Source organism: Phragmites australis, chromosome 24, assembly GCF_958298935.1.
Source record: "Phragmites australis chromosome 24, lpPhrAust1.1, whole genome shotgun sequence".
NCBI lineage: Eukaryota > Viridiplantae > Streptophyta > Magnoliopsida > Poales > Poaceae > Phragmites > Phragmites australis.
In genome coordinates, this window is record NC_084944.1 from 1494800 (window position 1) to 1516529 (window position 21730).

A 21730-nucleotide genomic window follows, 5' to 3' on the forward strand; every position below is an offset into this window, starting at 1 on the left:
TATTTTAATTTAAAAATAAAAAAAATTAAATTATATTATTTTAATCTACAAACTCAAGATCTAATGTGAAGCTGAAAACTGGAGATATACCAAACGATCTATCTTTTACCTTTGTAACTTTAGCCTTCTATCTTTTACCTTTGTAACTTTAGCCTTGTGATGCTAAAGTATTTAGCATTTTTTCTCTTTTAAAAAACCAAAACTGTACAGAAAATGGGCCCTGTGATTCATGAATTGTCTTGCTTGCTGGGCCTGGGCCGCCTCTTTTAATCGCGTCAAGAAACGCCAAATGCTAGCACTGGCGTAATTGTACGTGTCGTCAGCTAGAAAACGTAATCCGTTTCCGCCCTTGGCATGCGAGCACCCACATCACACATCTGACACCTCGGCCGACGCTCCCCACTGTCATTCGATTCCTCCCCCGATCCCGTCGCGGCATCGCATCATCACGGCCTGACGCGACGACGCCCCTCCTCCTCCTCGCCTGCGCTCTCCCCGCCTCGCGCTCGTAGCGGAGACCAGCAACGACCTAGCCCTAGCTAGCATCGCCGCCCGCTCTCCCCGCTCGCCGGCGACGGGATGATCCCGTTTAGCCCCGCGGTCGCCGCGGAGGTGCGCGCCCTGATCCAGGGCGCTGACGGCTCCACCTTCGATTCCATCTACCGCGAGCTCTGCCAGGTAATGCTACAGCATCAGCTTCCCAGCCCCAACCCTAGACATGGTATGCTTCGTTTCAGTCATGCGAGCGTGGCGATCGATTCGCAATTCGCTCCTCAAACCTCAGGATCCTACAAACGATCTGGCTATTGCTGATCCCGTGCTTAGAAATGGTTCCAAATATTAGGGGTAATCTAGGGTTTTGGCCGATTTAGCTGCGTTATAGCCGCCTTAATCATTTTTACATGCATAGTGATCCGCGTTTCCTCTAGCTTCACGAAGGCATCCCAACAAGTTTATCTTACTAACTACTATTGTTTCAGCTAGCGGATTGCAGTCCTGACGGATGCGTTTTGTTGCTTCAAGTTTGTGTGGATGAAGTGCAGCTGAATGTTGGCGGGGCAAGGAACTCGCAATTGAAACGAGATCTTCTTTCCGTCATCTTCCGATATTGTGTGGATAAACCGTACTTCAGCACCAGTTTCTGTGAAGCACTGAGGACAATACCTGTCAGTGATGGGCTCCTTGAAACTCTGTCCAATGAACTTGAATTATCAGCAGCTGATAGGGTTGGAATTGGACTTGCTCTGTCAGATTCTGAAGATCTAGACTTGAATGCGAAAGGTAAATGGCTTTGTAAGTCTTTTTTCGTAAAGATTTCGCGAACTCTTAATTCACCTTTTTTAGATGCTTATCTACTTCTTTGCTTTGTAGGGAAATCCTTTTCAAATGCTCAAATTGAGGAATTATGCTCAAATCATACTCATTCTGTATCAAATGACCGAATTCAGGAGATTGTCATGTTTCTTCACCAGACTGACGACCTCTCAAAGCATATGGATTCTTTTACTAACATTATGTCCCTGTTAAATGTCAAAGAGAGGCCATTCTATGTTCCTGTCCCACTTCAGGAAGTCAATGCCTATCCAGCAAATTCTTCGAGGTTTAAAGAGTTATCTCCTTTATATATGTTTGTTTCATGTTTCATGTTGTATTCACGTCTTCCTTTGCTTTTTTTGAAACCTACAGACATACGGAGCTGTGCATTGGTAGCTTAGATGATGATTTTGATTCCCTTTTATCTGAAATTGGGAAACAAATAAGCACGGCCAACATCATCACTGAACTGGGATATGGATGTGCTTCTGACATTGCTCATTGTAAAGAAATACTATCACGTTTTGAGCCTCTTGATGATATGGGAATCTCTAAGTTACTTGGGGCAGTTATCTCCACTCGTACGAGTCTTGGCGAGGCTCACAATACATATTCAACATTCCTTTCAGCTTTTGGGAATAACCAAACAGTTGACTCATCTCAGTTGACTGCATGGAATATAGATGTTCTTGTAGTTTCAATCAATGAAATTGTGAGCCTTTATCATCTTGGTTTTCGTTGCTCGTTTGCTGTTTCGCTCTCTTTCTTCTTACTGTACTTGCAAAATGCAGGCCCCTCGAACTAATTGGACACATGTAATAGAAAATCTTGATCACGAGGGTTTCAATATCCCTGATGAAGCAGCTTTTTGTTTATTGATGTCTGTATATTCTCGAGCTTGCAAGGTATATACAAGTATTTCTAGTTCTGGGCACTAGATTCCTGAATCATACAGCTGACTTGTTCATTGAATGTAGGATCCATTTCCACTTCATGCCATCTGTGGGTCCTTGTGGAAGAATACAGAAGGACAATTGTCATTCTTGAAACATGCGGTGGCTTCGCCCTCTGATACATTTTCATTCGCACATTGTACCAGAAAGATGGTATCTCATCCTTATACATTGTCAGCTTGTCGTTTCTTAATAATAACATGTTGTATTGCACACATATAACATCTCTTATATTCTTTAGGCTTTTCCAGACTTGGGAAATCTAGCCCAAGGCAATCAGGCTTGGTACTGCCTAGACCTTCTTGAGGTGTTATGCCAGCTTGCTGAACTTGGCTATGCAAAACCAGTGCGGTCGATGCTTGACTATCCTCTGATTCATTGCCCTGAAGTATTACTTCTTGGTGTTAGCCACATCAATGTATGTTTTCAGTCCCTAGTATTGCTGAATACATTACCTCGAATTATGCATGCCTGTTAACTATCATGAACTCTATGCTCTTTTTGCAGACTGCATATAATCTCCTGCAACATGAGGTATTGTCTTGTGTTTTTCCTGCTATGCTGAAGGATGACACTCTGCACAGCAGTCTTATGAACTATCTTTGGCATGTCAACCCTTGCCTTACTCTTCGAGGATTTGTTGATGCTCATTCTGACATAAGTTGTCTTCTGAGAACTGTTGAGATATGTGAAGATCTAAAGGTAACATAATAACACGAAATTTTATGTAGCGCGATCGCAACTGAACAGCCTTTGTAACAATTCTTTTGTCTTCCTGTCTGGAAGTTAAATGTTAACTCTGTTTAACGAGTCTGTTAACTCTTTGGTCGCATGTAATTTAACGAGTCTTTACTAGATAAGCTGATTCTTATTGCATGCATAGTGATTATGGTGACGGAGAATTTAACTATGAGCTTGTAGTTGTCACATGTATGGTTTTAATTGGGTGTTTGAATGGCAATTCGCGGCAGCTAAACTGATCTATCAACACAAAAGGAAAAAAAGGTATTAGCAAGCTAAAAAAAATAATTTCTTGCTAAGCCATTGTGGCACCTAGGAAAGAAAACTAAACTAACAAAAGTGATGGTGAAGATACTCTTATAAGTTTTTGAAGTTTAAACTGTGGGCAATATGTATTTACTGCAAGGATGGTGCAAGCATGGCTTTGATAATACTTTTTCCATGTGTGGTGCAAGCATGGCTTATGATCAGTTGAAAGATCATTATCTGTTGAAATTAATATGTTATGGTCCACAGTGGATAGGGGTGCAAATTGGTCCACATTAATTGAACCAGTTTTCTGAAAATGTACTCAATTTGAGAAAAGTAGTGTTATTGGTTGAACTAAAAAGGGTCAGTGGGTACCCTTAGGTTCACCAATTTGCACCCCTAACAGTGGATCACTTTATAGACTAAACATTTTATGGAAGTAACCTTGGGTTGCCAACCGTTTTGTTACTTGAATAAAGTCCTAAAAAAATTGATACAATATAGCAATTACCCAATTAATTTATGCTCTATTTGAAGATCTGTTTTTGACATTAGCATTAATTATACTATTTAAGTAGATGCATATGACACTCATGGTTATGCAACAAAAGCTTGTTCTAATGTTAATGAGTTTTGTCACTGCTTGTTTCATTACCCTTTTGCCTTTTTTCCTTTTAAACAGATCTTGTCTCCCATCCTTGATTCCACCGCATTCGCGTTTAGCGTTAGACTTGCTACAGTTGCCTTTAGGAAAGATCATAGCAATCTCGAGAAATGGCTGACTGAAAAGTTGAGTGCACAAAGAGAGATTTTTTTTGAGGTAACACACTTGACTTTCCCACCGCACTAGATAATCATGGAGATGTTGCCTTTCTACATGTACTTCCAGTCCAGCTCGGCTTTATGATTTGCATGCTAACACCTGTACACCCAGGAATGTGTTAAACTCTTGAAAGAAATTATGATCAACACAAATAATGACGCTGCGGAAGGTGTCATTGAACATCCTCGAGTTACTATTACGAATATCTGCCAGGACTCTTGTCCTGTATTTATAAAGGTTTCAATTATCTTACTTTCTTTTGTGCTTTTGCTATCGTCTATTGACTTCTTTTTTGCATGAGTGTAAACAAATGCACAAATGGTGTTATGTTTTCAGGTTCTCCATTCTCACTCAGGGAAGCTGTTGTCTAACCAACTAGTGGATGAACTAAGGAGAGTTGAAGCATGGTATGAATCAAGGAATCATGGTGCTGTGGGAAGGGACATGCCTACTTCTGATGGTGGTTCTGAAGACATTGAAGCTCAGGCAAATATTTATTTTCAACAGATGTTTGCTGGACAGATAAGCATTGATGCTATGATACAAATGCTTTCACGCTTCAAGGAATCTAAAGACAAGAGGTGCTTTTCATACGTGATTGGATCTACTTTCCACTTAATCTGTTGCCTTTCTGACTCATAAAAAAATGGTACAAATGAATTGTTGTGAAAGCTGTATTATGGGCATACTACGTAGCATCTTAACTTGTTTCTTTTCGATCCTCGGATTTCTGTATTTTACTTATTAATCTAGCGATGACCTTTTATTTTTTACGTGGTGCTGATATGTTTGTAGATCATTTTTAGGAAAATGTACTTTTCCCCTATGAGTCGCTTTGTAATTTGTTTTATCCATTGTTTTCTCTCATTGAAATGTGCCTGGAGTTCCACCTACAGTGAGGTAGCTGGTGCGCAAAAATAGTAACCTTTTTATCATTAAATACATGAGTTTTTATTTACATAGACAAGGCACTTATGTAAATTAGTTGTCTGAGTTACTTTCCAGAAACAATTGCCAGCATCTTTTGTCCTTCACCTTTTCCCCCATGATGACTTGTTTTATAGTTGAATTCTGTCTATTCTGTTGATTTACTTGCTGATGTTTCAATTCGATAATATGATGGACAAGCAGGGAGCTGTCAATTTTCAGTTGCATGATCTCAAATCTGTTTGAGGAATACAAGTTCTTCCCAAAGTATCCTGATACACAACTTAAATTAGCTGCTGTCCTTTTTGGTAAGTGCTCACATTTTCTTTGCTTTTTTTTGTTGTTGCTTAAGTTACCCAGATACTCACATTTGCATTGGACAGTACCTTATTGACTAATCGGTGCAATGTTTCCAGTATGTTGACTGGTTAAGTTGTATATCCACAACTTTTAGCTTGTTGCTTTATAGCTTGTGGCATAATAGATTTTTTGGATGCAATTTTGTTGCAACTAGGTCTTGGTACTCAATTTTATTTAGTTGTTAGGAAGTTACTATCATTACTAGTATGAATACCTTGTCTACCTTTTATCCTCTTTATTGGTGGCTCTTGTCGGTTTATTTTCTAGCTTACCCCAACTTGCTTGGGATTAAAAGGCTTTGTTGTTGTTAGGAAATTAGTGCTGCAGTTATATGACTTATAGTGGTAAATATGTTAGATGGTTCCAATTTTTTTGTACATGACTCTCTGGTTTCATTTGAATACATACTCTTTTGATCTTTTACAAGAACTATTTGTGTTCCACATGCATGCTGTGCTTGCTTCTGGCTTCTGGATCATCTAAATTGGGTGACATTTTCCATCATTGTTCGCAAGGAACTTGCATAGGAAGTTACCAGGCTATCATGTTTCTTAGATTTTTTCTACATATTTGTGTTTATCCTGCCAGTGACATTTTTTCAAAATAAGTTAGGATAGACTAGCAGTATTGCATGATTGTCTTGCAGGCTTGCATGCAGCATATTAAATATGTTCTGCTGAAGTGCCAAGTCATTATCTGCTGATGAATTCTGATGTATTTATTTATTTTTGGAAATAGGCTCTGTCATTAAACATCAACTTGTGGCCCATCTGGCACTTGGAATTGCTCTAAGGGGTGTTCTTGATGCCCTGCGTAAATCTATTGATTCAAAGGTTGGCTACGGTTACTATCTTGTTTCATTTATCTCCATTCTGCCTCACCATTTTGTATGTGAAAGTTGTAGCGCTGATGGAATGATGATTGCAGATGTTTATGTTCGGTACAACAGCGCTGGAGCAGTTTATGGATCGCGTAATTGAGTGGCCACAGTACTGCAACCATATACTGCAGATTTCACATCTTCGTGGAACACATGCTGAATTAGTTTCTGCAATTGAGCAAGCACTTGCTAAGATATCATTGAGTCAAAATGAGCCAAATCTGAGCCCCATGCTTCCTGTGGATCAGCGTGGTTCTGGTTCACAATCTATTGAAAACATAGAGGTACACTCACTTCTCAAGAAGAAAAGTCAAGCAGGAAACATTCAACTGGTTGCAGTAACTACTGCTTCTTTCTAAATGTTGTTTGTCATTCTCTAAGTTAACAATATTATTTGACATGCTTTCTTAATTGATGTGCTACTATCACCATTCATTCATTTTCTGAAATAAAATGCTCGGTGTGTGTAGGCTCCTGAGGCATCATGGCAGTTCATAAATTCAACTCCAACACAACTAGACAGGACAATTTCTTCCTTTGCACCGCAACAGAAGCACCAGGGTTATCTTGGGGAGAGGTCCAAGGGCTCTACTAACATCACTCAAGCCAAAACCATTATGCCTATTGGTCAACCACCTCTCGCTTCAACATCTAGTGATTTAGGTGTTATTCCAAAGGTATTAGATGTTAAATTTCCATGTCGTGTGATGCTTGACAAATGCAGTAATCTGTCTATCGTATCTCTTGAATATTAAGTTTAACACTATGTTTTCTTTAACCTGTTACAAAATATGAACAAGTGCAGGCTGCTGTGTCACTATCCTCTCAAGCTTCTCCCCATCACTCTAGCACCGTGTCAGCTCCTTCACAACCTTCTGGTTTTCTACGATCTAGAAGTTCAGCTCCATCAGGTTATTTTCTAGCTCACATATTGAGTACATATTAGCCAAGAAGGTCCCGTTAATTTACTTTAGTTGTGGCGATCATCTGCCCTAGAATATATGGCATGACTGTCTTTATGATACGCCCCATCGTTTTCCAGGCATTCTTCGACAATCTTCCTACACTACAGGATTTGGAGCTGCTTTAAATATTGAGACTCTTGTTGCTGCAGCAGAACGAAGAGATACACCGATTGAGGTTTGTTTAGTTTTTAGAGTGCATTGCAGCAGAGTCCTCATCTAAACTTGTTTGGAAACTCTAAGGACTTAAAAAAGAATCTATTTTAAAGACCTAAATGCCACGTTGGATAAATTTTTTTAGGACACTGAGTATAGTTTTTGTTATTTTATTTGGAGTGTGTTCGTGAGATAATGAATAAGTCCTATGTTAGACTAACCATCGTGTTATCACCTAGGCCCCTCCATCTGAAGTTCAAGACAAAATTTTCTTCATGATCAATAATATTTCCACCTCTAATATGGAGGCTAAGGCAAAAGAATTTAATGAGGTTTTGCTGGAGCAATATTATCCTTGGTTTGCGCAATATATGGTCATGAAAAGGTATCCATGGTGACAAATGTACTTGCTTTATTTTCATGCAAATAAGAATGTTAAATTACAGAAGTGCGCGCATCTCTTTTCAGGGCAAGCATTGAGCCAAATTTTCATGACTTGTATTTGAAGTTTTTTGACAAGGTTGACTCAAAATCCTTGAATAAGGAAATAATGAAAGCTACATATGAGAACTGCAAGGTTATGTTCACTCATATTTGTCTTTCTTTCTTGTTTTTCAATCTTGCTCAGCTTGAAAACTCCAATTTTGGTTTCAACAGGCCCTATTACGATCAGATCTTATCAAATCGAGTTCTGAAGAGCGTTCGTTGCTAAAAAATCTTGGTAGCTGGCTTGGAAAATTCACTATAGGTAGGAACCAAACATTACGAGCAAAGGAAATTGACCCGAAGGTTCTAATAGTGGAGGTAATACTTCGATTCATATTAGTTTCCTTTGTTTTTCTTCATTTCTGTAATGTTGTGTCAAGCTCATACCATAACTTGTACCTTTTACTCTTAGTTGCGCATCCAACGTTCACGAGCTTTGTTACTTCCTGTGTATCACTTGCTGTCATTTACTTTCGAAATATGAATTGGTGCTGGATTAATCTGCATTAAAGTTGCCTATATTGGTGGAATGGAATGCTTTTATGTAGAATTTTACTTGTTACAGATTTGTGCAATGATGTTTGCCAAGCTGTAGCTTAAATATAATGCTTCTTCTTGACCTGATATTCTCCATTTTGATTCCCCTTTTTCAGGCTTATGAAAGGGGGTTGATGATTGCGGTCATTCCATTTACTTCAAAGGTGTTGCTCTTTATGTTGATCTCATTAAAAAAAAGGATGTACATGCTGTTTTTTCCTGTCATTGTGACGGTGTTGCTTTTCAGATTCTTGAACCTTGCCATTCAAGTATAGCATATCGTCCCCCAAATCCCTGGACAATGGGTATTCTTAGTCTACTTGTTGAGATCTATAATCTACCAAATCTCAAGATGAACCTGAAATTCGACATTGAGGTTACTGGCATATTCTTTATTGTGATACTCAGGGATATATTCTGCTTAAAATAGTGATATCTAATTGTGATTATTTGGGGTCTCAGGTCTTGTTTAAGAATCTTAGTGTGGACATGAAAGATGTAAAACCATCTTCTCTTCTTAAAGATCGGATTCGCCAATTTATGGGGAATCCAGATTTTTCAAATAAAGATGTTAGTGCGCCTGCAGCACCAGCAGTTGCAGAGGTCTCCTCTGGTATCATTCCTTCAATGAACCATGTGGAGCTGCAACCTGAGATTAATAGCACTTCCCGTGCTACAAGCCTTCCAAATATGCTAAACCAGGTTGGTTTACTGCTCTCATAGTCAACAAAGATTTCAGATTTTTGTATTCTTCTTTTTAATTCATTTAGAATACTTCTGTTTTGCAGTATGCAGCACCTATTCGTCTACCTCCAAACAGCATGGTAGAAGATGATAAGGTTGCTTTAATCATGCCTGAACAGGTTACCTCTCACAGCTTGACCCAGGTTGCACCACCTCAAACACCATCGCCGTCCCCGTTTTCTCTGAGTCAGGTTTACCCTTGTTGCTTTTCTAGTTTTTTTTTTCTTTAGCTTCAATTTTTCTGTACTTAACTTATTTCTGTGAATGGGTTCTTTACAGCTAATGACGGCCATTCCACGTGCTGATATATACTTCAGAATCAATGAAAAACTTAACTCTCTTGGCCCACAATTGCAGTATAGCAAGTATGTTTTCTCAAGATAAGCTTAGCTTACACTATAATTTCTTTTACTGATCTGACAACATTCTGGCTCTTCATAGAATCATGGACGTGGCTTTGGATAAGGCTATTAAGGAGATTATAGGTCCTGTCATCCAAAGAAGTGTAACAATAGCTAGCCGAACCACCAAGGAACTTATTTTAAAGGTAAACATCTTGCAATGTTTCGCTAGTTGTCCATCTGCATTAGATATTTGTCTTACTGTGGTGGATTATTTTGTGACATGCTGGCATATTTGCATTCCTGTAGGATTATGCGATGGAATCTGATGATGGTGCCATATCTCGCTCTGCACATTTGATGGTCGGTACATTAGCTGGAAGTTTAGCCCATGTTACTTCCAAGGTATTTCTTCTTAAGGCTTCTTAGATTTAGCTTGTAGGTTTAGTCGCATTCTCAACTTGATGATTAGTTAGTTTGTTTAGGTTGTTCTCATGTATGAATGATTATTCAATTGTTCTGTCTTCTGTTGCAGGAGCCTCTTCGCGTTGCTTTGTTATCTCATCTTCGAAGTCTCGTTCAAAACCTGATTAGTAACAGTGAAACCACTGATCAAATCATTCTCATTCTAATTAATGATAATCTGGACCTTGGATGTGCTCTAATAGAGACTGTAGCAACACGCAAGGTAGCTCTTTGACATTTTTGGAATTTTGATTATGCTTCTGGGCAATCTGCAGCATATTCCTTTTCTTGTTTGCTTTTTTAAGTTTATTTTTGGTATCTTATTACTACAATTTACTATGCTGGCAATAAGTGTACAAGGCACAAACTATGAGATTTCTATTGTAGCATCACAACGCCAATGATATGCTTGCAGGCTGTTGAGATGATTGATGGAGACATCAAGCAGCCTTTTTCACAACTCAGGAGACAAAAAGAGCTACATGGCTCTGCATATTATGATGTGTTTCCTTACACTCAAGGTCTTACGCGTGTCCCTGATGTGCTTCGTCCTAAGCTTTCTGGTAATTTGTCTGCTGCCCAACGACGAGTATATGAGGTGAAGCAGCTGATCATAAATTTCTCCTTATTCAGCAAATTTGCTGTTCCAAACACCTGCATTTTACTTTGGTATCGATTTCAGGACTTCATCACTGTATGGCATAGCCAGAGTAGTCAAAATGCTGGTGCAACAACTTCTGCTACAACCGTGGCCGTTGCCCCAACTGATTCCAGTATTGCTCCAGCTCATGGTCCAATCTTAGCACCATCAGCCACCACTAGTTTTTCAACTCTCCAATTTGCCCCGTTCACATCTGCTAGTCAATCAAAAGAACTAATGCCTGACAAAACAGATCCTGGTACTACACAACTTTCAAGGTAAGGATGCGCGGACTTCCCTCTGTTGTCTTACCTTTTAATTGGAGGACCTTGTCCTGAAGTTTTTGATTTCACCTTCTGCAGTGTTTCTGCTCAAGTTAGCACAATTGACACTCCTGGCCAAGTTTGTGGAACCACAAATCTTGCAGCTGTATTTCCTCCTATGGCACCTGGTGACCTTCTAGTGTGTGAACTAGCAACTACGACTAAAGTTAGTCACTTCTAGTATCATATTCACTTGAAATATACTAAAGATTGATTTCTTAAATTTGTGGAAATATACTAAAGATTGATTTCTTAAATTTGTGTAACTCTGTTGCCAGGATATAGGTGCTGCCGTACCACCTTCGCCTACAGTTTCTATTAATCGTCCAGGATCTGCTTTTCCTGAACCCTTGAACACTGGTGATGCATTGGACAGATATCAGCAAGTTTCGCAGAAGGTAACAATGTTCTTGATATTGGACGTTAACTGTATTTGAATTCAGTTGGTATTATAGAGGAATGGTATGATCTTTGTCAGCGTGCTAGTAACTAAAGTGAACCTATAAATGAACTTCTTGTAGTGTGTCCAGGATTTTCTGTTGAATAGTTCAAAACTTGCATGAGTTTTTTATTCTCTGTGGTATATGCAAATAATCTTCAACCACAAGTCACTATGCTATTGGACTTGTTTTACCCACCTACCCTTGCTTTTACTCCCTCCGATCCCAAATATAAGTCCATTTAAACTTGGGCACAAGAATTAAGGTGAGGGGTACAATGACCCTATTGCCCAACAATCATTGCTAGATTTAAGGTGGGTGGCAAGTTTACTGCATTGATTAGGGTGCATTTAAGTAGCGGCAGGCATGGAAGAATGAAGCAAAAAGGTGCATTTGAGTTTTGATGAACTTATATTTGGTGCATTTGGGAGAAAGCTATATGTACTTATATTTGTGATTGGAGGGAGTACTTGTTTTGGCTCTAGATGCCATCTGCATTACTGCCTCGTACACCTTCTTGGCAACACTTCATTGATCAAATTCCCTGTTTTATCTCTACCTTTCAGCTGGAAGCCTTGATTGCTAATAATGGCAAAGATGTGGAAATTCAGGTCAGCTATGCAGCTTCATATCTGAATATTTCTTATGAGGGTTTCATATTTTATGTATTTTTATCTCTGTGTATTGGTAGGCTAGATACATCTTCCAGTACAGTAGACTACTCTTTTCTTGACAATGTGGCATTTGTTTTCGACTATTGTTGTGTTTAGTCTGTTATCGCGGAAGTTCCTGATATCTTGCTCAGATGTGTTAGTCGGGATGAAGCTGCGTTAGCGGTTGCACAGAAGGTTCATTCATCACTTCTGCTACAAGTTTAACATTTGTTCCATTTATTCTCCTTTTTCCTTCTTGAGTGTTTGGCTGTTCTGGTTCCAGGTTTTCAGAAGTTTGTATGAAAATTCGTCAAAGAGTAATTTTGTCACATGGCTTCTAGCAACCCTGGTTGCAGTACGTGATGTTTGCAAACTTGTCGTTAAAGAGTTAACAAGCTGGGTATGTTTCTATGCAGTAGTCATCTGTTTTTATTCTGAAGTTATATATTAATCAGTGCCACTTCTAGCTCTATGAGAAGATCTGATTCTGCTGTCCTTTCTTCTATTCTTTGTGTGTTGCTCATTTATTTACTGTTGTACAACTTGGAGAGTGTTCTCTCTACGCCTTGTATGTTAATTCAGTGGACTCCTTCATTTTTTGAACCTGATTTATTTTATTTAAATAACCCTTAATCAATTGTACTTGTGTACTGTTTCTTCTTTGTACCATATATGGACAGCAGTATTTTCTATGGGCATTAGACCATGTTTTATAGCAAGATTTTTTTCCCTGCTACAGATATCCTTCAATTCTTCAATACTAGTATCCACCAGACATGAAAAATATGTTTACCTTAGATTCTACTCCCTCCAAACACAAATAATAGTCGTTTTTTGACAAAATGCTGTAAGACTTTTCAAGCTTTGACTACAAATGTTTGCAAACGTATCAGATTGACTGAGTGAAAGTAAAGCCAGTAGTTTTGCCACTAAAATACTTCCGTTGTATTATATTCTCATGGTTTTTGCCAACATTTTGTATAGATATTAGTGTCAAATTGGTCTCTTATAGACCATGCTATCTCCAAAACAACAGAGATTTATGTATGGAGGGACTAGTTAAAAGCAAGTTAGTGTAGACCTTGAGGCTACTTTTTGTTCAGGGTTATGGAGTAGGTAGTGGTTTGACCTGCTAAACACTTATAATTATGATTACAAAGTCAAATCCTTTTAACCCCCCTAACTAGGGGTTATGATATCCCACTAAAATCGTGTTCAGGCTAATCCACCACTCTTCTAATCCAGTTAACCTACCTAATTTAGCGAAGCACTAATTAAGTTAAACTTGGTTACCACAAAGTCTGGATTAAGCTAACCCATTTGGGTTAAGGTTAGCTAACCTGGTTTGATATAATTGTATTCTTCTGTTGAGATTTGATATAATTGTATTCTATCATTTCATTGATTTTTTGAGGGAACCTTATTTTCTCTATAAGAACCTTTAGAGCAACCTTCTCTTGTTTTACCAAGTGATTCTTCTGGTGCCAAGTTTACTTGGATTTGTTACATAGTTTTTGTTGCAATTTATTTCTGGAACTTGTTTTGTGCAGGTAATATATTCCGATGAAGAGAAAAAGTTTAACATCGACATAATTGTTGGACTTATTCGTTCTGACCTTCTTAATCTTGGAGAGTATAACGTTCATTTGGCAAAGCTTATTGATGGTGGAAGAAATAGTACGTTGAAACACTACATATTCCTTCTGTTTTTGGAATTTAGAAACGGAAACAAAAAAGCCTAATCAATAGCTGTTTAAATTGGGATATGTGGTATGCGGGTAATAGGTAGTACTGACATTTTTCTATCTATAAATTAGCAAGCAAATAGTTATCGCTACTTATCACCTAAACAGTAAGCAGATTCTTATCTATCCTTCTAATTGGGTCGAATTCGTATATGAATGGAAAAAAATGTATGCATAATCTTGTGTTTTGCGTTGTTTGATACTAAGGAATATAGTGTTTTGGCGTTCTGAAACTAACAAAATGAAAACGCAACAAGGTGAAGTAATTTGGCCTATTTATTCCACTGATGTGATCGCTGTAGTGTTTCACTGGGATTTCCACTGCAAAACATGACTAGTAAGGTTAAGTGGCCGAGGTACCTACCACTACTACTGGCTGGAGGCAATGGCTTTAGGATATGCCCTGACCGAGCTACATGTCTTTCCTATGGGCAAGACCCAAGGGGAAAAAAAAGTTGGGGCCAATCCTGTCGCATCCACTTTCTTCCATCAATTAGTGGAATCCCCAAAAGCCTTCGGTGTGTAATGCGATTCTGGGACAAGGAACATTGAATGCGATAGGGGCGGTAGTATCTACATCCCTTTTACTAAACCATGGGGAACCCCGAGTAGTTTACTGGGCAAATTTAGTTGTTGTGACGATATCTTTCTTAGTGGAAGATCGCACTTCCACCAATAAGAGGTGAGGTAGAGAGGTCCCCCACTTCGATTCCTGCCCCGTTAGCATCTCTGATCCGAGAGTTGGTATTTATTTTATTATAGTATCTATCCATTTGACATAGTAAAAGACAAACGCTGCAATCAAGCAACTCCATTTCTACCTTTTCTGGATTTAGAACAGAAACTGGTTCCCATCTTTAGTTCTTGAAATCTCGAATGTTATGGTGTATCACTCAACTAGTGCTTTAGAGTGCGCAAGATGCCATTACATGCTTTCTGATGGATATCTGCTGAATCACCGATTAATGGAAAATAAATGAGAACCTGCATTACTTATGTTTGAATCTTGTTTCTTAGTGCAAGAATTTCTGCCTGTACTAAATTTTTGGTGTGGTTCAAAATAAAAGACTGTCAATTAACTTATATATCCAAAAATAATTAATAAAATCATTTTTAAAATTCACAAAAATGCCCTACGATGTGTTAAGCAATCAGGCTTTATGCTTGTTTAGGTACCCACACTGATTTGAAGGATGTAGAAATCATGTGTTCCTCTGAAATCTTTAAGCAATGCTGTATGCTGTTCCATAATTTTGGATATTCTACTGACTGAGTATTCATGGACTGCATTTGTTCGTCCTCAGAGACTGCAACGGAATTTTCTATATCACTTATCCAGACATTGGTTACCCAAGAATCCAGTGGTGTCTCCGAGCTTTTTAATGTCATCGATGCCTTATCGAAGGTATTGCATTTATGTTTGCCTGATTGGATGTTTTATGTTTTTGGTCTTATAACCTAGTTGGCTTACCGGTAAGTGGTAATATGTGCTGTGTTACAGCTTGCAATCAGGCCCGGGTCACCTGATTCATTGCAGCACTTGATCCAGATTGCAAGGAGTCATTTCAACAACAGTGCTAGCTATGCCGCTTTGAAGGATGAAAAGGTTAGACAATCAAGGGATAAAAAGGTCTGAATATTGATAAATGGTCTCTGATTTCCTTATAATATTCCTTTTTTCTGACTTCTTGTAAATTGCTACTGAATGGTGACAGGTTCTATCTGGTCGTCCTTTGATGAATAACGAAAGCAATAATGCTGATGACATTGCTTTGTCTAATGCTGTTGATTTTCAAGACAAGGTTTGTCAAACACATCAAATTACTATCTTTTTCTTTGAATATCAGGCATCATACATTTTCTGCAAGAATTTTATTATGATGTTGGAACTATAAGTAATACTGATCTTGATTTTTTATCATGTATTTTTAACTCAGATGCTTGATTTGTTAGCACTTCTCACATAAGCCAAACCCATTGTATCCACGTGTTGAAAATTCAACTTGTTTGTCATATGTTAGGGCCTGATATTATTTTCGTAACACCAATATTTCTCTTCATTATGAAAGAACATACAGACTCATTTTGGTGGCAAGTATTTTTTTTTTTTATATCGTACACGTTTACTGTATGTGCATGATAACTTGAAGATTAGTAGATGTGGTTATGCATTTAATTATGGTTTTGTGTAAGTCAATCGAATTTCTGGTAGGTAGCTATCTGTCGCTATTCACTAATTTACTGTAAAGATAGGGAATATTCCTTACTAGCTTTGTTTATTTAGTTGAGAATTTAACATGGAAGAGCTTTTGAAGATTTTTTTCCATTTAATTTTCTGCTGTTACTTGTTAGCTGTAGTTCTCTTTGCAGAGGGATTAGGACCTGGATGATACTACTACGGTTTTATTTTAGTTACTGATATGTACAGTACACATGGATGGTTCAAAGACAATATACTAAATTCTTAATGTGATTCAGTGAACCTTTGTGATATTTTTTAATTATACGATAAACTTTATAGTCGAGCATATATTCTTCTTGCTGCTTTGCATCAGCGATTGTAAATCCGTGACTCACTTGATAACTGATTGGTGTATCTTGAATTTCTTTTGTTATTGAATGTTTGAGCTTCAAACTTCCTAGAAAGCTAATGCACTGTTGCTGCACAGGTTGCTCTCTTGTTTTCTGATTGGTGCCAAATATGTGATCATCCAGCTATGGGTGATTCAGTGTACAGTCATTACATTTTGCAGTTGCAACAGAATGGCTTGCTGAAGGGAGATGATTTGATGGACCGGTTTTTCTTTAATCTCACGGTAATTCGTCTACTCTTGTTCCATATTTCTACTGATCCACGTGATACTTGATTTCTGACGTTGTAAAATAATGCAGGAACTTGCTATCACACACTCTGTAGTTACTGAGCAAGCTATTGCTCCTGGTGGAATGCCTCAGCAGTCATCCCAGCAACTCCAGATTTCATATTTTTCAATTGATTCATATTCAAAGCTTGTGGCTTTAGTGATCAAGGTATATCAATGCTTTTCTATTTGTGTGCTCATAACTTTCAGTGTGTAGGTTTCTATGCATTTGTAATCCTTGATCATAGGCACATGAGATTTTCATGTGCATAATATGTCATTTTTGGACGCCAAAGCCAAGTTCTTAATTAGGGTTAACTCAAACACTGCCTGGTTTCTTTGGCCTAATTAGCAGCATGCTAAACATGGTAGAATAAATTAAATTGTTCGTGCGAACTGTTCATAGCAGTTAAATGAATCTGAAATTGCTGCATACAATATATTTACTGGTGAGGTGAAAATATCACATGTAAACTCAAATTTCATGGCAAACTAGTGAGGTCATGTGTAAGCTTCCCAAATGCCCCAAATAGTGGTGGATATAGGGGAAATGTTACTGTATGACTCAGCAAAGTTTTTTTCCCTGAAAAATGGAAAGATTCTGCAAAGTTTCGTGCTCAAACTTGACTGTATTTGGAGAAAATGAAAAAGGGACGTTTAAGTTTTAATAGTGATGTACCATTTGGGGCACTATTTCGAGCCTGGTCATGAAATTTTGTGGGGTCATAGAACATCCCTTCCTCTATATCCATGAATATTTTGAGAATGTTTGTGCAAACATTCTTGTAATAGCTTAGTAGATTAAAGGACTAGTATACCTATGTGGCAGCGCTGGGCATGGACCAGTGCTGTAGGTGAACTTTCTTCTTCGAATATATTGCATTAGAGATAGAAATGTATTTATGTTCCCTTTTGTTCAAGTGGTTTAATTTTACGAAGAATGGCGCAGAACATGTTTTGAGTTGACCTTACAGTGGAGGCCTTTAGTAATCATTGAACAAGAGTAAAATTAAGTGTGGAAATCATAATTTTGTGACTTTGGGGTATGTAAGGTTTTCGTAGCTACTTGTATCTGCTGTTCATGATTTGTTTTCTGCAGTACTCGGCGGATTTAGGGCCAAATAAAGGCAGTCTTCTTCCTAAGGTTAGTGGCTACCCAAATTAAGGTTGATCTTCAAGAAATTATATTTGGTATTGCCTAAAGTGTTACCTTCATTGTTTTGTGCAGATTATCTCTGTAACAGCTAGGATCATTCAGAAAGATGCTGAAGAAAAGAAAGCTTCTTTTAATCCTCGGCCGTATTTTCGTTTGTTTATAAATTGGCTAAGTGAGCTTACTACTTCTGACCTTCACCATGACAGCGCTAATTTTCAGGTACACATGTATATGATGCTTGATTTTGTATTTTTAACGCAGTTTCACATAAAACTTGTTTGGACCATTTACATGACAATGTTTATATGTACCAGGTTTTGACTGCATTTGCAAATGCATTTCATGTTTTGCAACCCTTGAGAGTTCCTGCTTGGAGGTTCGTAATGTCATTTTGACTTCACTTGGCAATTTTCTGAATTATTTGTGACTTCCCACTTGCTTTGATGTCACATGTTTTGCCGGCACTAGATATTATGTTTCTTCCAATGGCTGGTGTTGGGATTGAAGTTCTCAAATGCGTAATATCACTGCAACGTTTTTCTCTCTCTTTGCACTCTGGTCTAAAGAAATGCTATTTAGTATCTGACATTCCTCAAATCAAATTAAAAATAGATGCATGAGAGCAGAAAAATGATGAGATGTCTGGTCCTTGAATCATCCAATCCTAATTCCAAATCTAACCATCTCGGCTGGTTTGGGTACGAAAATATTGGTCTGTCACAATGCCATTCCACATGCCTGGAGTGCCAATCGGATGAGAAACAAGGCCATTGTAGTAAAAATCATGGGATAAGCCTATGATGGGCCAACTCATCCTAGGATGAGGTTAAGCCCCCTAAATATCAGAAATGTTTACAGCAAATGATATTATATCCTGTTAAAATATGGTCGTGTGTAATAATCCCCTTTCCGCTCTAAAGGATACAAAGTGCCACCACTCACACCCACATGTTTGTGCCTTAAACATGAGTTAATAAATTGGTGCCTGTAACTACATCATCGTACTGTTCTGTTGCTTGTTAACTAATTATATTTCTTCCTGTAGTTTTGCTTGGCTTGACTTGGTGAGCCACAGATGCTTCATGCCAAAGTTATTGATGTGCAATTCGCAAAAAGGCTGGCCATTTTTTCAGAGGTTGCTTGTTGATTTGTTCAAATTCATGGAACCATACTTAAGAAATGCTGAACTGGGACAACCTGTAAGTTTGGTTCTTGTTTTCAGTTGCACCTCTCTGTACATGGTTGCTGCATCCTGATATACTTTGTACTGTTGTTTCTTTTGTAGATTCTCCTTTTGTACAAAGGAACCTTGAGAGTGCTACTTGTGCTACTGCATGACTTCCCTGAATTTCTTTGTGACTATCACTTCAGTCTCTGTGATGTGATTCCCCCAAGCTGCATTCAAATGCGTAATGTTATTCTTAGTGCTTTTCCACGCAATATGAGACTTCCAGATCCTTCCACTCCCAACTTAAAGGTATTTGCCACATGTGAAGACTTTGTACTTCCGTTCCGCCGATCTGATGCTTGTAGATGTTTGATCAGTTCCGGTTGTTTCTTGTAATACAGATTGATCTGCTAGCTGAGATTTCAATAGCTCCACGAATCATTACTGATGTGGATGGTGCTTTGAAGGCAAACCAAATGAAGACTCAGGTTGATGAATACCTCAAGGTGAATGACCATTATGTCTATTTTTGTATTTTGTGCACTTATCATTCTTCTACACTGGTGCATGACTGATGTAGACAATATTCTAGTTCTCTATTTTAAGCGGGCAGTGCTGGAAGCCGCCTCCTAACCTGATGTGGCATTCAGAAAGTATAGTTTTGATAAATCCTAGATACAAGGATGGTGTGGATAATATATATTCTCTCATTTGCATCCGTGCAGAGACCAGAAGGCTCCCTCTTTTTAACTGATCTAAAGCAGAAGTTATTGCTACCTCAAAACGAAGCGAATGTTGCTGGGACTCGTTACAATGTTCCTCTTGTTAATTCACTTGTTCTTTATGTTGGCATACAGGTCAGTTGTGAAATCCATCACTTCTTGATGTTCCTTCTGTATCGTATTTTGTTTATGATACTTTAAAATCAATTGATTATGCTTTTTATGTGTGCTTTATCCTACATGTCAAATGAGTTTTTTACCATACCATCATGTTTGCTTTAGGTTATTGTGGAAAGTTCCTTTACGAAGGAAAGTCATTTACAAACTATGTGCATATTTTCATTTATTTTCTTCCTTCAATATTTTTCAATAAGAGCGCAATGAAAACTGTGTGAATATTTTCATTTTTTCTTCAATATTTTCCAACAAGAGTGCAATGTTTAGTTAACTTCGCTGTGTTCAGGGTTGTGACTAGTTTCTTCCTGCTATTGCACGTTGAGTCTATAACCAATTTATTCTTTTTTTTTTAATCAACATAACAATCCTTATGTATCCTCAGTTTAGAGCCATGATATGCCTTAATTGTCATTTAACATATTTCAAGGCTCTAAGCTGTTATTACTGAAATTATAAATGCAGGCTGTGCAACAATTGCAGCATAACAAGGTGAATGCATCAGCATCAGCACAAATTAATCAAAGTTCTCAAATGGATATTTTCCAGATTGAAACAGCTACTGAGATATTCAGAAATCTTATAATGACTTTGGACACAGAAGGTCGCTACCTTCTCCTCAATGCAATTGCTAACCAGCTGCGCTATCCAAACAGCCATACCCACTACTTTTCCTTCATCATTCTGTACTTGTTTGCCGAGGCAACCCAGGTAGTTGATTCCCCCGACCCCTTCTCCTGTTTCTACTAGGTTATTTCAGTGTCGTCTGCATCGACGTAATCTCGTTCTGATGATGCACACAATTGAAACACAGGAAATTATCCAGGAGCAGATAACAAGGGTTCTTTTAGAAAGACTAATTGTTAACCGTCCACATCCTTGGGGATTACTCATTACTTTCATTGAGCTGATAAAGGTATGCTACCTTGATCATTCATAATTTAACCGCATAAGTGAAATCGACGTAAAAATGTCTCTTTGTAGAACCCACGCTATAGCTTCTGGGGTCGATCCTTTACACGCTGTGCACCTGAGATAGAGAAGCTGTTTGAGTCAGTTGCAAGGTCCTGTGGAGGGAAAGCTGCGGACGATGGAATCGGTCTCCCAGATGGAGGCCACTAGGGAAATGCTTCAGTTGTTTGTGCATCTATTAGTACCATCGACTAAAAAAAATACCATCGACTAGAAAGTTCGCGGTTCCGAACACATCAGCTGTAATTTTGCTGTTGCAATTTTAGGATATTGTATGAAACACCCCGGACTGTGATTGGTACGGTTCTCTGAACTATGATTGTTGTTATATGAATCACCCTCTTGAGTAGATTCGCGTAGTAGAATGGTTGAAGTTTTTTTTTCCTGAGAGGAACCATGGATGGTCCCTTATTCGACCTAGGAAGAACCATTCATTTTTGTGCTTACGGGTCATGGCTAATCGAAGCCCATTACAGGTTATGCCCTAGTACGTCACATAGAGTTTTTTTTTTATATTTTCTAACTTAAAAAATTAAATAAATAGCCTCCGGATGAAAAAATTTACAGAAATAGATGTCGGCTCAGAGGGCTCAGAGGGCGGTAAAGATATCATGGTAGCAAGCACAGGTCTTACCGCTTCTCAGATAGGGCGGTTAGCCCGAGAGGTGGGACGGGTAAGATACTGTTACCGTGATGAACAGTAATTATCACTCAATTTTCTGTCCTTATCTCCTCTATTTAAAATAGTAGTATTACTCTAAAAATCTTAATTTTTTTTTTACATGTTCTATAATCTGTGTGCAATCCGTTTTAATTGGATTCACTTAAAAACCATGTGTATAATTTAAACTAAAATTCTCTAAAAAAGGGTACTTTTATAACTTCTAGAGATTGTTAGTGCATCAAATAAATTCTCAAAAATCTAGAAAAATTTACTA

The 21730-nt window shown here is 38.2% G+C and overlaps 1 protein-coding gene across 3 annotated transcripts; it reads left to right on the forward strand.

Moving 5' to 3' along the window:
* Window positions 1-347: 347 nt before the first annotated feature.
* On the forward strand, window positions 348-21141 carry LOC133907537 (uncharacterized). Of its 3 annotated transcripts, none has more exons than XM_062349592.1 (51): window positions 348-678; window positions 981-1281; window positions 1372-1600; window positions 1687-2026; window positions 2106-2219; window positions 2292-2420; window positions 2509-2685; window positions 2775-2969; window positions 3940-4077; window positions 4192-4317; window positions 4417-4661; window positions 5212-5315; window positions 6106-6200; window positions 6295-6531; window positions 6718-6924; window positions 7053-7158; window positions 7290-7387; window positions 7605-7750; window positions 7834-7942; window positions 8023-8169; window positions 8505-8552; window positions 8636-8764; window positions 8851-9090; window positions 9177-9323; window positions 9412-9497; window positions 9574-9679; window positions 9783-9878; window positions 10009-10161; window positions 10354-10536; window positions 10621-10856; window positions 10941-11067; window positions 11180-11299; window positions 11908-11952; window positions 12112-12189; window positions 12278-12394; window positions 13545-13671; window positions 15044-15144; window positions 15241-15369; window positions 15455-15541; window positions 16409-16555; window positions 16632-16769; window positions 17700-17744; window positions 17829-17975; window positions 18071-18132; window positions 18802-18955; window positions 19042-19233; window positions 19326-19430; window positions 19650-19781; window positions 20370-20531; window positions 20635-20736; window positions 20805-21141. In XM_062349592.1, exons 1-51 carry the CDS (start codon window positions 580-582, stop codon window positions 20940-20942), a joined length of 7221 nt encoding a protein of 2406 aa, XP_062205576.1. In that variant the 5' UTR covers window positions 348-579; the 3' UTR covers window positions 20943-21141. The 3 variants fall into 3 exon arrangements, with proteins under 3 accessions (XP_062205576.1, XP_062205574.1, XP_062205575.1); XM_062349590.1 differs by having other exon boundaries at window positions 349-678; window positions 20286-20531; XM_062349591.1 differs by having other exon boundaries at window positions 349-678; window positions 15241-15345; window positions 20286-20531.
* The last annotated feature ends 589 nt before the right edge of the window (window positions 21142-21730 follow it).